At 42.6% G+C, this 15,687-nt stretch overlaps 1 protein-coding gene across 1 annotated transcript in view; it reads left to right on the top strand.

Moving 5' to 3' along the window:
* The window catches only part of FBXO47 (F-box protein 47), a 17,681-nt gene extending 16,949 nt beyond the window's left edge, over nt 1–732 (top strand). The window contains 1 exon segment of the mRNA XM_007112561.2: nt 620–732. Within this exon segment, the coding sequence (XP_007112623.1) occupies nt 620–732 (113 nt within the window).
* The last annotated feature ends 14,955 nt before the right edge of the window (nt 733–15,687 follow it).

Raw genomic sequence — 15,687 nt, 5'->3', positions numbered from 1 at the left:
GGCTCAGCGGCCATGGCTCACGGGCCCAGCCGCTCCGCGGCATGTGGGATCCTCCCAGACCGGGGCGCGAACCCGGCTCCCCTGCATCGGCAGGCGGACGCGCAACCACCGCGCCACCAGGGAAACCCTGGTATTAGTTTTAATGGAAAACATAAAGTTGAAGACTCTGCTCTGAAAGGAACTAATTTCAATTCTGCACAGCAAAAAATTTTAACTTGCTTACTTAACCAACTATCATAATCATCATAATATTCTTTATTTGTATAGTTTACACATACATATTTTTATAGTTTTATTAGGTGCCCAACATGATAATTAACCCTGTTTTACAGATGAGAAAACTAAGGCTTAGAGAAATTACCTGACTTGTCCAAGGTCATGAAGTTAGAAGCAATAAAGCATGGACCAGCATCTTTTTCTTCTGATTCTAATTCAGAGCTCTAAATATAATTCCATGATTTGAATGGTTAACGTCTGACTTAGGGAAAATCACTAACTAGTCTTCTGTTACATATTATTAGGGAAATTGGAACATCTTATGTTTCAAATAAATCATATATTTAGAAACTTAACTGTCATTTTCTTTTTCCTACTGTCTATTCCTGTGTGTGGCATATAGGAAACAATGATGAAGACGACAGAAGCTTTCTGAATTTGTTCCATCTTGTGCGTGCTCAGGCTAACTTCCATAAGGAGGTCCTGTATTTGACCATGAATACTCTCTCTACCTAAATACTCAGAAAGCCTTGCATTTAGAGAATAACTCAGTGAACTAACTATTAGAAGAGTGCTAATTTTCCACACTCAGAGAAGAGCATCCATGGGACTTTTATCACCTAAGTAACCTAAGAATTCAAAAGCTGCATAAAAATTTAGAAGCAACTGCTTACACCATTATTAATATAAAAATTTCAGGCAAACCCAGGAATGTATTAAGATTTCTCTAGAAAACAAGCTGTGCTGCTCTAGATTTTGGTAAACCAACACCAAGCTAAAATGGAACATTAGTGTTCAAGAATCTGGGGCCAGCCAACCTGTATGTGTGGGTCTTCAAAGCAAGAGAAAATTCTGATGCATAGTTAGAACAGACCCAAATTCACTAAATGGTGTGTATCTGTTCACTTTGCTTAGGTTGTGTAAACATAGCGTAGAATGTTTTGTGAAGATTTGCAGTATGATGTTTTGGAATGTGCAGATATAAATCACATTTTTTTACCACCTTCTTGGCATATGATTACGAAGAACATTTTATTTGCTTCATGTTTTTTTTTAATAAATTTATTTTATTTCTTTATTTTTGGCTGCGTTGGGTCCTTGTTGCTGCGTGCGGGCTCTCTCTAGTTGTGGCAAGCAGGGGCCACTCTTCATTGCGGTGCACGGGCCTCTCACTGTGGCAGCCTCTCCTGTTGAGGAGCATGGGCTCTAGGCACGCGGGCTTCAGTAGTTGTGGCATGTGGGCTCAGCAGTTGTGGCTCACGGGCTGTAGAGCGCAGTCTCAGCAGTTATGGCGCACGGGCTTAGCTGCTCCCTGGCATGTGGGATCTTTCCAGACCAGGGCTCGAACCGGTATCCCCTGCATTGGCAGGCAGACTCCCAACCACTGCGCCACCAGGGAAGCCCTTGCTTCATGTTTTGCAGATCAAAAACCAAAGGAAGTATGTGTGTGTGTACATATATATCCATACGTGTGTATATATATATGTATATACACATACATGCACACACACATATATTTCCTTCTCTAAGACAATCAAAAAAGTCTATAAATAGAGGAAGGCATATATTGTCTTTTTTTTTTTTTTTTTTTTATGTGGTACGCGGGCCTCTCACTGTTGTGGCCTCTCCCGTTGCGGAGCACAGGCTCCGGACGTGCAGGCTCAGCGGCCATGGCTCACGGGCCCAGCCGCTCCGCGGCCTGTGGGATCTTCCCGGACCGGGGCACGAACCCGTGTCCCCTGCATCGGCAGGTGGATTCTCAACCACTGCGCCACCAGGGAAGCCGCCATATATTGTCTTAATACAATCAAATCATCTTTTATTCTTTCCTGGGGATTACAGTAAAATGTTGCAAGTAAGGAGAAATATAAAATGAAATAAAGTAGCTATTCTGCTCCTAAAGCTTTTCTCCCTATCTTAAAAAATAGGACTGGAAGGAAACTGAAAGAATGGATGGTTCCAGCAGCCCATGAGAGAATGGGGTTTATCTTCACTCAAGTAAATGGATTCCAAGAAGCTCCAGGACTATTTCAGTTTGACTAGCTTCTGCCACTGCCACTCTTCCTATTAAAATAGAAAAAATAGTGCCTAACAAGCTGAAATAATGCTGGAGCCCTCCTGGATCTCCTATTTTCTTCTCCTTGGGTTTGATCACTTTACTTCTGCTGAGGACACACCCCTTCCCACTGGACTTCTCAGAGGCTGACTTTTTCTTTTCCTAAGCCCTTGACGTAACTCACCTCTGGAGTTGAGGAAGAGAAGAAAAACTAGAAGATATGGAAATTACCCACAGGAGTGGGGTACAAATTGTGAGAAATTCTCAAGTTTGGCAAGAGGGGCTCAAGTTTGGCAAGTGGGGTACAAATTGTGGGAAATTCTCAAGTTTGGCAAGAGGGGCTCAAGTTTGGGGTACAAATTGTGGGAAATTCTCAAGTTTGGCAAAAAGATGATTTTTACTTCCACTAATAACAATCTAATGACACATCTTAATAGGATTGAGAAAGTGAAAATTGTGGAGAAGATATGAATTGTGATAACAAGGTTTTACTATATTTTAGTAGCAAAAGGACTTACCTCTATTTTTGGAGGGTCAGAAATTAACTGCCTTTCTTTGATGGATTGTCCAACTGTAATTCCATCAGTGGCAGGAATTTTTTCTCTAGAGTTTAGTATTTACATATTTATGTACAAAATTCTTGCTTTTATCCTGGTTTCATTTTCTTCTTTTCAATTTAATGATTCACCCACAACTAAATTATAAAGATTAAAAGTTGGCAGATACCAGAATACAAAAATAACACTTTAATTAGCTTTTTCTTTTCCCTCTCTCACCCTTTTTTCCATATGTGCTTTGGAAAGCCTAATCCATTTCTTTGTCAAAACACTGGTGACTCCAAATTGAGAATATTATATTATATGGGGGAAAATAGAAAAATAAAGGAAAAAAGTAAAATTTTTCATATAAATAGTGAATATTTTAAATATTGTACTAAATAAATGTTAAGTTTCATTCCCTTAGAGAAAGAAATTTGGCATTGTGAAATCTCCTTAAACCTTGAACTATCCAAGTCTCCACACCAGTTATTTTCAGCAGGTTTACAAAAGAAGCATGGTTTAATTTAAAACATTGCTTATCTGGATTGTGAATCACATCACAAGCTTCAATTGACATGACTGCTGCTGTTAATGTTTTTAAAACTCTCCTTATTTCATTATTCTTAATAATTGTGAGATTATTATCTCACCCTCCCCAGAAATTTGGAACATAAGAAAATCTGATTCATTCTTTGGGTACAGTAGATAAATGATATCATCTTGCTACCACTAAAAAATAAACTGACAAATTCTTCATTCAATTATTAATTGATAAAACAACCTTTGAGACCAAATTTGAAGTTTCCTCAATTTGGCAGTTTTTTGCCAAATACATTTGTCATCAGGAACAAAGTGTGAATCAATTTTTAAGGTGGGAAATTAACTTGCAAAAGTATATATTATCATTAGTATTGATGTTTAAGTGATGGTAGAGGCAGTCATATTGCCACAAAAAAAGGGAGCATTTGCAAAATAAATAGGCTAAAAACACTGGGAGACTGTCCACTTCTAATTCATTCTAGAACAGTCATAAAATAACGATGTAAACTACCAACAGGTCAGATAATTTATCTCACCTGTACGTCTTTCTAAACTAGGAGATTAACCTGGGCTTCTAACTTTTTTCCCCTTTTGATAGTGATTTCCTCAGTCTTTGACCTTGATTTGTAGGATGATTTTTACTTCCACTAGAAGCAAGCTCAACAACACATCATTATATTTATTTTTACGATTGTTTCTAAATACACACACCACACCACAATAGCACTAATAACAATCTAATGACACTCCTTAGAAACTGAAGTTTATATTTTGTGATAAATACTCCATACCTTATGAAACTATAAAACGTGTATCGTTAATACTTTTTTGGATAATTCCTTCTCATGCCCTGCTGACCCCTCAACTATATCATCTTCATGATGCAGGCAGTACATTACTGTACTTGGGAAGCCATTCAAGCATTCAGGAAGCTCAAGCAGTTGTTTATCAGGCCCGCTCCCCATAGCATGAACAATAGGCACCTTATTTCACCTTTATCCATCCCTTCATGGCTTAGTTGGTGCTTCCAGTTCTTCTGTTAATAACAAAGATTTTATTGCCAAGATAATTATTCACCTTTGGAGATTAGAGCAAGCATGAGGAATCCAGCAAAAAAGTGCAACTGGAAGAACCACCTTATATCAGTAAAAAGCAAACATGAGCCTCTTTGTGTGATGATTCCTCAAGAGTTAACCTCTTTAAGTAAATAGTACTCAATTATATGATTACAAATTTTCATGTCAATAAATATTGTGAAGGGTAAAAACACAATGCTACCACAAAAATCTCTTTGGTTATTGGACACCTTACTAGCAATGTGACTTCTTTACCAATTCCACTAGCAGGTAGCTCTGAAACCTGTAAGAAATCAGGCGATGGAAATATGCTCCTTGGCTTATTGAGACATCACTAAGGTAGGAAAGATGACCTGAAAGACAGCTGTATTGGACAGTCTTCTCTAGGTTAAAAAAAAAAAAGTGCCAAAGGACTAAGAACCCATTTTTTTTTCATCAAGAAAGCAAATACAACTCCAGAAAATTCCTCAAGTAACTAGACTTAAAAACAAAAACTTAGTTTAGCCCTTGAAAGGCTTTTAAATTTAAAAAAATTAATAATTGTACATATTCTAAGATCACTGCTTTCTTAAAGGCGCACAAAACTGAAAAGTATTCATTGTTATTTTTAAAGAATTGTATTTCTGGTGAACTGTCTTTGATACCTAAATATTTAAAATATTTGCTAATTTTATTTAATTTGTTATTTATTCATATTAATAAAATAAAATTAAAATTGGAGGGGCTTCCCTGGTGGTGCAGTGGTTGAGATGCAGCGGACATGGGTTCGGGCCCCGGTCCGGGAAGATCCCACATGCCGTGGAGCGGCTAGGCCCGTGAGCCATGGCCACTGAGCCTGCGCGTCTGGAGCCTGTGCTCCACAATGGGAGAGGCCACAACAGTGAGAGACCCGCGTATCAAAAAAAAAAAAAAAAAAATTGGAAACATTGCTAACTTGTTCAGAGTTTGTCATGATGCAAATCATTGAGCATGTAATTCCTTTAAATTTTTTTGTATTTTAAAAAATTAAATGTTTAAAAGTGAAGTATAGTTGATGTATAATATATAAATTACAGGTGTACAATATAGTGATTCACAATTTTTTTTTTTTTTTTTGCGTTACGCGGGCCTCTCACTGCTGTGGCCTCTCCCGTTGCAGAGAACAGGGTCCGGACGCGCAGGCCCAGCGGCCATGGCTCACGGGACCAGCCGCTCCGCGGCATGTGGGATCTTCCCGGACCGGGGCACGAACCTGTGTCCCCTGCATCGGCAGGCGGGCTCTCAACCACTGTGCCACCAGGGAAGCTCCGTGATTCACAATTTTTAAAGGTTATACTCCATCTATAGTTATTATAAAATATTTGCTATGTAATTCCTTTAAATTATTTCTTGTGGAAGAACTTATTTTTATTTAAGCTGTTAATTATAGCCCTACCATGATCAAAAAACTAAATGTCTTAATACAAAATAATGTTTCAATTAGCTATATATTTATGTATATTTTTATGCTTAATATTTTAGTGTATAAATAAATAATTTCATTTACTAGCAACAACTCTTAAATTGAACAATAAATCTATAAGCAGAATAGTATTCTATACTCTTCTGTTATTTAATTCAGAGACCAAATTCCCAAGCAATTAATATTCTGATTGCTGCTAATATACTACAATTGTCATAGTTTAACACCAGTTTTAAAAAACAAAATATGTGATTAAGTATTGTGGATTACCTGCAATTTCCCATGACTACAAGATCTTACAGTGTATTTCTATGAACAGAGTTCTTAAATATTCTAAAAAATGTCTGCCTTAGCAGATTTTTTTTTTAGTTTATAATGGAAGTTGTGTCAGTGATTTTTTCTGTTTCCCCCTTTATATATGACTTTGCTTTTATTTTTACTTAAAATAGATGGAAGCAAAACTAACTTAGAAGAGGCCATTCTAGGCTTAGTAAGCATTTGGTCTGTGATAAAGCCAAAGCATGTAATTTACAAAGACAATTTTCCCACTTCAACTATGTTTAAGTCCTTTATTAAGCGACACTCCCATTATTTTTTAATAATTTAAAGTTAAAATGACACTGTTAAGGGATTTTGAAGTTTGAACAATGCTAATTTTAAGCCTTTTAAAAGAAAAGAGGGGCTTCCCTGGTGGCACAGTGGTTGAGAATCTGCCTGCTAATGCAGGAGACACGGGTTCGAGCCGTGGTCTGGGAGGATCCCACATGCGGCGGAGCAACTAGGCCCGTGAGCCACAACCCCTGAGCCTGCGCGTCTGGAGCCTGTGCTCCGCAACAAGAGAGGCCGCGATAGTGAGAGGCCCGCGCACCGCGATGAAGAGTGGCCCCCGCTTAGCCACAACTAGAGAAAGCCCTTGCACAGAAACGGAGACCCAACACAGCAAAAGATAAATAAATTGGTCTTCCGTGGTGGCGCAGTGGTTGAGAGTCCGCCTGCTAATGCAGGGGACATGGGTTCGTGCCCCGGAGCCACAACTAGAGAAAGCCCTTGCACAGAAACGGAGACCCAACACAGCAAAAGATAAATAAATTAATTAATAAACTCCTACCCCCAACATCTAAAAAAAAAAAGAAAAGAAATTTTCTGAAATTTAATAAATTACATCATGCCAAGTTTCAAACTCAAAGTTTGGATTTGATTCCATATAAAGTACCCAAACAATGAGTTTTAGGTGGCTCCAACTTAGTAACATTTATCTTCCCATTATTTAACTGTTTCCCAAAATATATTCTCTTTTTCCTAACATAAAATACATCATTTTTCCACCCAAACCCCTTATTTTTTTTAATCAAGAAAGCAGGTATTAATATGATGATTCTTAGCATTATGCCACATTAATTTTTTTCTAAGTAATCTGCAATTATTTAGAGATGTTTTTACTACATTGATGTGGGCCAAGTACAATCCTCATTTTTATAGGATTGCCCTATGACACAGATTTATAAAGTTTACACAAAACTTTATAATGATACAAAAGTAATTTTTTCAGTGTTTCATTATATTTTAGGATGGCAATATACAAATAGTTTAAATGTGAAATTTAGAAAATTTTATCGAAATGAACACAGTTAAACTCTGTTATAAACTGGCATATGGGGACTTCCCTGGTGGTCCAGTGGCTAAGACCCCATGCTCCCAATGCAGGGGGTCTGGGTTCCCTGGTCAGGGAGCTAGATCCCATGTACCACAACTAAAGATCCTACATGCCGCAACAAAAGGATTCCGCATGCCGCAACTAAAAAAAAAAAAGAGATCCTGCATGGCGCAACTAAGACCCAATGCAGCCAAATAAATAAATATTTAAAAAAATAAAAAAAAACCTGGCATATTATAGCATGGATATAGGCACAAAGTCATAAAGTTTCTTCCAAAAGGTAACTGTATTTTTTAAAACCATAATATTTCACAAGTAATTGAAAATAAGGGTACCTTTCTGTCTTTATATTGTGCCCAATACCAGTGGTATATATCACTGGTGTATAACTGAAATTGGCTGATTGTTTTCACTGAATTGATTAGTTGTTTCAACTTTGTATGGATACAGACTGAAGAGCCTTGACCTCATAAGACTTCAGAGGGAGCTGGGTTAGAGACTATACCACAAAGATCTACACCACCATAATTAACTGTGTAACTTGGATCCCTCCAAAATACTGACACTTGCCCTAATTACCTAGGTAAGGACGTAGAGCTGCTCTTTTGACTTGAAGTGCAAAATTTTAGTTTGAAACATAAGTTATACCAAAGAGTTAAGAGGAATGTTTTAGTGGGAAATGTTTCATCACGGACTCACAGAAAACAGAAGATCATCCCTGAATGTATTAATGTTCAGAGCCATGCTTCTTGAATTAGTATATGTCAGATTACCCCTTTTTGTTATATACCACCATGTAGTATTGTACTTGTTAATATTCCCTAAGCAGCTTAGACAAATGATCACTGATATATGTTTGGGGTAAATAAATATTTTCATTTTCTCCTCACAATGTGGCGGTTGGTACCCAAAAAAGTTTGAAGTTGTTTTCATTATTTCATTCAGTGTCATTTGGGGAGAGTAGAAAAGCGGACTACTGGTAAACTGTTAAAGAGTTTCTTCCTGGGAATTCTGTTTTCAAAGATGTAGTTTTCATCCTAGAATTATAGAATTTTGAAATGGAAAGAGACATTAACAATTTTCTAGTCCAACCATTACATTTGTCAGAATAAACTGAAGCCCTGAATGTTAAATCACTTATTGAAGGCCACATAATTTGTTGCCTAGACAAGCTCCTAGAACAGTTTTTTTCTTGGCCAGTATTTTAAAATGAAAGTTTTCCATCTTAATTTTGACATATACTGCCTCAATTTTCTTTCTTTGTAAAACATGGAAATTGAACACAATGTTATAAATAAAAACTATTGTAATCTTTCTCCTTGTTTATTTTATTTTTTTAAAATTTATTCATTTATTTATTTATTTTTGGCTGCATTGGGTCTTCATTGCTGCACGTGGGCTTTCTCTAGTTGCGGCGAGCGGGGGCTACTCTTCGTTGGGGTGCGCGGGCTTCTCATTGTGGTGGCTTCTCTTGTTGTGGAGCACAGGCTCTAGGCACGCAGGCTCAGTAGTTGTGGTGCACCGGCTTAGCTGCTCTGTGGCACGTGGGATCTTCCCGGACCAGCGCTCAAACCCGTGTCCCCTGCATTGGCAGGAGGATTCCCAACCACTGCGCCACCAGCAAAGTCCCTCTCCTTCCTTATTTTTAAGCTAGAAATAAAAATCAAATGTAGAACAATCAAGACAGACTTTTCAAAGGAATAGATACCACAGATTTGGGGCCCAAGTCTACTCTGGACCCTCAAATATATGGTTTCTTCAACCCTTCTTGGACAGAGATATATGTTGAAAGTATTTTGTTTTGTTTTGTTTTTAAGAAAAGGAACATTTGACCATATAAAAAACATTTATTTGAGGGTAAGAAAGAGATTTTTCCCAAATAACAAGTAAGATAAGTGTAGCCATCTTGTTTCAATAATTTATAATTCAGCTATTCAGAAAGAATGAGGACTATATAACTGTTTCTTTCTTTAAATGAGAAGCTGGAGCACAATGGGTATGGAGTGGGGAAGATATGGTAAATCTTAAAAACTCAAATGACAACTTCCTTCTAGAGAGTGAGACATGGGAAATCACACAACCCCAGATTGTGCAATCTCTAAAGACAGTGCTAAAGTGACTACTTCATAGATGAAGACAGACAACATGCTCTTGGACCTACAAGGGAACCCCCTCGCCTCGTGTGAGAAAGGAAAGAACATACTTTAGCATAATATGCAGTTGCATTTAGACCTAAGGAAAGGCTATCAAATAAATTTTTGAGCAATTCTCCATAGTAACTTTAATGAGTCTACATTTCAGCTCTCTGTGTTCTCAACACCTCTGTCTACAGCTCAAACGCCCACAGCAGCTGCCAGCCATGCCCATGAATTCCTGATGTCCCAGCCGAGTGTCTCTGCCTCTGAGCTCAAAAAGCCCCTTGCTTGACAGGGGTTAACCATATCCGGAAGGCTCTGGAAGAGGTCTGCTGGGCAGCAGGACTGCTGTTGATGAGAGGCTTCTTGTTGGACTGGAGTCCAGGAGCTGTGGGAAACCCAGAAACAGCAAGGCTCAGATGGGAATAGCAGCAAAGGTATCAGCTTCCGATACTGGTCATGGACTAAGACAAGAATTAGGAGTTCTTCTCGCCACTCCGCCAAACCCCACAGCTGGGAAAGAATTGATATCTCCCGCAAAACCCCACTCCCAAGTAAATTTGATTTGCTATATCATCCTCAAGTTAGAATGAGTCACTAGTTAATTAATTAATGCAATTATGCAAGCATTATTGTAAGCCACCCTGCTGACATATAAAGATGTTTTTTACCTTTAATTACCAGGAGAAAATGGACAAATTGGAGTTTGAGCACCTAACTTGAAGAAAAAACTAGGAAATATAGTCTCTCCCACCATGCACACCACTCCCAACACATTCTACTTAAAAATCCTTCACATTGTGGGCTTTACTTTTCATTTTTAAAATTGTTACTTTAAATTAGGTCTCAAAGAAAGAAGCTGGCATTTCTTATTCGTTTCAGAGTGGTCTGGGAAATGCTACATCAGTGCACCTGAGAAAAAAATAGGAAAACAAGATCTCTTGTAATTTTGTTTTTGAATCAATACCCGAAATAATGACCAGAAGCAACAATCCACCGGTGCGTCAGCAAGCAGGATGCTCGGCCAGTCAGCTTCATCCTTCCCCCCTGAGCTGTAGGCTCCACGCCGCCGCTGCGGGCCCCTAGAGCAGATAGATAATGTAGGACAGAATGACCAGACCTATGATGGCAAAGAACATCAGGATGAAAATATCCAGCATTGTGGAGTCCTTGGCCGAGGAGGCCCCTGGGTCCCGGAGAAATGTGAGCTGTGAGCACGGAGGTTGCAGAGTCAGAGGAGAGAAATGGCTCCCTCTTCCCTCCACTGCTCAGCCCTCCTTTCCCCTCCCCCTCCCAGGGCCTGAGACTAAGGGATGCTGCATCTCCATCAGCAGCTTACTCTCCCCCCTCACCCCACAGCCAACCAATCACAAAGCCCGGGAGCGGGTAACCAAGGAACTGCTCGATTTCGACCAGGCAGAAGTGAAGAGGCTCAATTTCTCCCCAGGAACCCAATCCTACCCCTTTGTATCTAAATGGAGTCTGAATGTTATGGAAGTAGGAAGAGATCTGATCTGTATCCAGGTGCCCAAGGAATGAATCCTCCTGAGTGCCTTTCTTCTCCTTTTTCCCTCCCATCATCCTTGGCAAATAAGCTCAGAAAATAATGGTTGGGAGCTGGGTGGGCCACTGGCACATTGTAAAGTCACGTCCTGGAGGGACCATGGATGAGGTTCTCACGTGAGTCTCGGATGACATGTCTGGGGATAGAGCTAACACTTATGGGATTCCTATACTGTGTCAGATACTGCACACGTGGTGTAATTTCAACCTCCCTACAAGTCTTTTATAGATGAGGCTCAGAGATGGTCAGGAACTTGCCTAATGTTTCACTGGAAAGGGCAGAGACCAAGATTCAAAACTAGGCTTGTCCACTCCAGGGTCCACGTTCTTCTCTCGCTCCAGACTGGCCCACCCTGTTCGTCTGAAATGCCCCCTCAGCCCCACCTGCACTGCTCGGTTTGCGATGCGTGTTGCTCAGATCCCTCCGATTACAGTGTGAGCCCCAGAGGTCTCTCCTCCATTGATTCCTTATCTCTTCGTGGTCATTTCCCACATCCTTGTCCCTCTTACGTCCTCTTCAGAACTCATTGCAGCGTTATACCCAGAGAGGGCACTAAAGAACTCTCGGTTAGGCCCATCCCTCTGCAGTAGGTGTCTAGAAATGCAACTCAAGTGACTTTTTTTTAATTGAAGTACAGTTGATTCACTATGTTGTGTTAATTTCTGCTGTACAGCAAAGTGACTCAGTTATACATATATATATTCTTTTTCCTATTCTTCAGGTGGCTTCTTCTGAGGGGAAAGGAGAATTGGTGTTTTATAGTTTAAGCTGGGTGGCGGGTAGTCAGTTATGTCTTATGGAAGTTTTATGCCTTTTGTCTTATTTCCTACTAAATTTAAAAAAAAAACAAAAACTCCCTGTGTCACCTCTGAGGCCTAGTGTCCTTGGCTCCACTGCAGCTAGTTCTTTTGCAGGACCCAGGATGAGGGCATTAGCAACCCCTTCATCATGCTAAGCCTCAGGAACTTAGGTCATTTCTAGAAGGGGGTCCAGAAACTCCTCGCATGGGTTCCAGCGGGCAGGGAACAGAGCTGTTAGGGAGTGGAGACTTGGCGCTGGTTCCCTCCCAAGCAGACTGTCCCTGAAATCACTCTGGAGGTGATTGAAGCCTCCTGGGGAGAAGAGGCTCCACAGACAACAGGGTGCAGGCCAACGGAGACAAGAGTTGCCAACTCATTCCCCGCTATCGGGGCAATATTAGGCAGCCTGCGCCTTCGGAAGGGGAGCAGGTGTCAGTACTGACTTTAATTATCCTACCGGGTGCTGCCTCACCACTCCCTACACTGCTGCAGCCTGGCAGCCGCCTCATCCCCTAATGACAAAGGCTTACTCTGGGGAAAGGCCTTTCCTCTCCAGCCCGCTGCTACCCGGAAGCCAGGGAAAGCCTTAATTCTGCGCCCGAGTGGGCAACGCTCCTCTCCACAAAGCCTGACTGGTGGGCCCGCGCTGGGGCTGAAGCATCTGGATTCCTTCTCTACCACCGTCCCTTTCCCAACCCTGCAGAAGAGGGGAAGCTGGCTGCCATGCCTGGTCAGAGGTCAGACCCAGGGCACCTGGAGCAAAGGATGGAGCATGGGAGATACTGCCGGGAGAGGGGCAAAGGGCATGTGGCAAGGTCATGGCGGGAGGCTGGGAGCATCACACTGGGGTCCTAACACCTCCAGGCCTGCCACCAGCTGTGTGACTCCCACCAAACGCTTCTGCATTTCTGGGCTTCAGTGAACCCCATCTGTAAGATGGACATCACAGTAGTTACTTCTCTCACAGAGCTGGTGATAATGTCGAAGGGAAAAAAATGTGTGTTTAACATCCATTCATCAGACATCGTGAGTGCTGCTTCGGGTTGCCAGAGCACCTTGTGGATGGCTTCATCCATGTCATCCCACTGCAGACTGTCCCAGGCCATCTGTCATTTCATTCCTCAAACACGTGCTGAGTTCCTCCTTTGTGTCAGGCAGAGCCCAAACTGCCCCCACCCCCAAGCTGAGCTCATTCATTAATTCAGCAAACATTTGCTGAGCAGCTATGTGCCCAGCCCTGGGCAGGCAGCGGGGTTGGAAAGATGAATTAGCCCCATTACCTGCCTTGACAGCGCACTGGCTAGTGGGGAGACAGGTGGGTGCAGAACAAAGGAAGTAAAACAGTTAAGACGAGAATGTGGGAGCTCAAAGAAGCTTCTGGGAGTGTCACCAAGCTGGGCAAAGGGATGTAGCCAGGAGCCAGCCGGTGAGGAGTTCTTCACAAGGAGGAAGTAGGTGCCAAGGCCCCCGTCAGAGCAGACACACCACTGCTCCCTTCCTCCCAGGGTGGTGACAGCTTCCAGGCTGGTCATTCTCCCCCTGAAGGGCAGCAGAGCTCCCAGGAGGGTGATGGGCCAATGCCCCCCAATCAGACGGGACACACACACAGCAGCACCTCAGAGCCAGAGAGATAACCAAGTCTGCAGGTAAAAATTATACTTTTATTTGAGTCACCAGGAGAAAGAGTCACTTGTGGTCCAAGTCAAATGTTCAAAATCATAACAGCCCAGAAAGATTTGATCCCAAGCACAAGCCCAAGAGGGAGGGGACCAAAACAGACCAAGGAAAGACAACCACCCCATATAAAAAGATGAACGGACGGCTCCACACACACACACACACACACACACACACACACACACACACACACACAGATGAAATGTTTGGACAGATGCAAATTTCACATGGTCATTTCTGTTTCTTTTTAAATACAGGTCTGTGGGGTGGTATTTTGTTTTTCCAGCTATTAAAAAAAAAAAAGGCCCAGAAGTGCATATGTGAGGGGGAAAAGGTAGAAATTAAGCAATAAAGTAATTTTCCCTGGAGGGACATGAGGAAGAAAACAGGAAGCAATATTGAGAGAATTCACTTTTCTCACCATTGGGCTTCTTGCATTTTATTATTGGTCCACTAAAGTTATATTCACATTCTAGCTTTGCTTTCCTGGGATTAGATCAGCTAAAAAACCTGTGAAATGTAAGAAAAGACCAGGGACTCGGCCCAGCCCTCAGGTTCTGTGCTCTTCTAGGGATGGATGGTTCTGGAAAGGAATAAGGACTCCCAGCAGCCCCTGGGTCCCTCAGCACCAGTGTGACAGTCCCTCCTCTCTCTGGGGGTGTGTAAGAAAAGATCCCCTATTTTTAGGATGGAAGGAGTAGAGGCTGGCAGCAGGATCCCAGCGGCTGCCTTGCCTTGTTTTGGAAGGAAATTTAAGCCGAGTGAAAAGAGGCTACTTCTTGCTCCCCCAGGTCCTCCTCCCACCCTCTCACTACCCTGCCAACCGCAGGTTCTCCAACAGGATGTGTCTCTGACCTTTGGTCCCAGAATCCACATTGTGCTTTGAGATCAAGAGGAAACAAAATGGACCAGCGACTGCCTCAAGGCTCCCAAAATTGTTCCCTCTCTGCCTCCCTCATCCCCCAAATTGTCCAATATAAGACACTCCACCTGCCTTCACCTTGGCTCTGGCCAAGCGGGGAAAGGGATTGGTCAGGCAGGGGCTCAAGCCTCTGATTTGGGGTAAATATTCCCAAGTCAACTCACAAGCAGTGAGGACTTGATGCTAAATATGCCTGCAGGGCACAAGGATGCAAAGATGTCAACCTGTGGGGCCCGAGTCAGCGGACTCAGCGGGGTGAAGATGGCAGGGGGAGACCCAGAAGGGTGACAAGAAAGCCCAGAGATGAATAAAGCCAGGTAAGGGTCGTCACAGCCACCAACGAGCAAGAGAAGGGACTTGGAGATAGCACCATCTTTCCCTTCCTCATCCTGGGTCTGTACTTCCAGTTTTGTAGCCCTGGGACCCTCTCCCTCTGCTTCAAGGAGGCTTTAAGTAAATGGGGAGCTAGCCTGGGCAGGGGGGTGGGGAGCGGGGAGACAGTGCGGGTGACACAGGGTCCCCTGGCCCCCTATTCTGCGGCCCAGGACACAGAGATGGGGGACAGAATATGCCTGGAGCCACAAAGCCTTCCCCCCCCTCCCCCACCAAGCACACACCCCCCTCCCCCTTACTTCTGCCTGGCACATTGGAAAGGGGGTAGGTGGGCTTCTCCTCCATTCGGGAATAGAAGGAGGGCTTTTTCACTCCAAAGAAAACATAAGGAATTTCTCTCCCCCAGCGTCCTCCCCTCTCACTGTGGGTTTTGAGGAAAATATCGGGGAGGACAGCTCCACACACACAGCCCGCACCCCGCCCGCTTCTCTCACGCTCACACTCACCCTCGCCTGTCACGGACACCCCCTATTCTGCGGCCCAGGACACAGAGATGGGGGAGAGAATATGCCTGGAGCCACAAAGCCTTCCCCCCACCCCTCCCCCACCAAGCAACCCCCCCCTTACTTCTGCCTGGCACATTGGAAAGGGGGTAGGTGGGCTTCTCCTCCATTCGGGAATAGAAGGAGGGCTTTTTCACTCCAAAGAAAACATAAGGAATTTCTCTCCCCCAG

Source organism: Physeter macrocephalus, chromosome 14 (genome assembly GCF_002837175.3).
Source record: "Physeter macrocephalus isolate SW-GA chromosome 14, ASM283717v5, whole genome shotgun sequence".
Lineage (NCBI taxonomy): Eukaryota > Metazoa > Chordata > Mammalia > Artiodactyla > Physeteridae > Physeter > Physeter macrocephalus.
The sequence above is the reverse complement of the archived record's forward strand: the minus strand, read 5'-3'. Positions and strand labels throughout refer to the sequence as shown.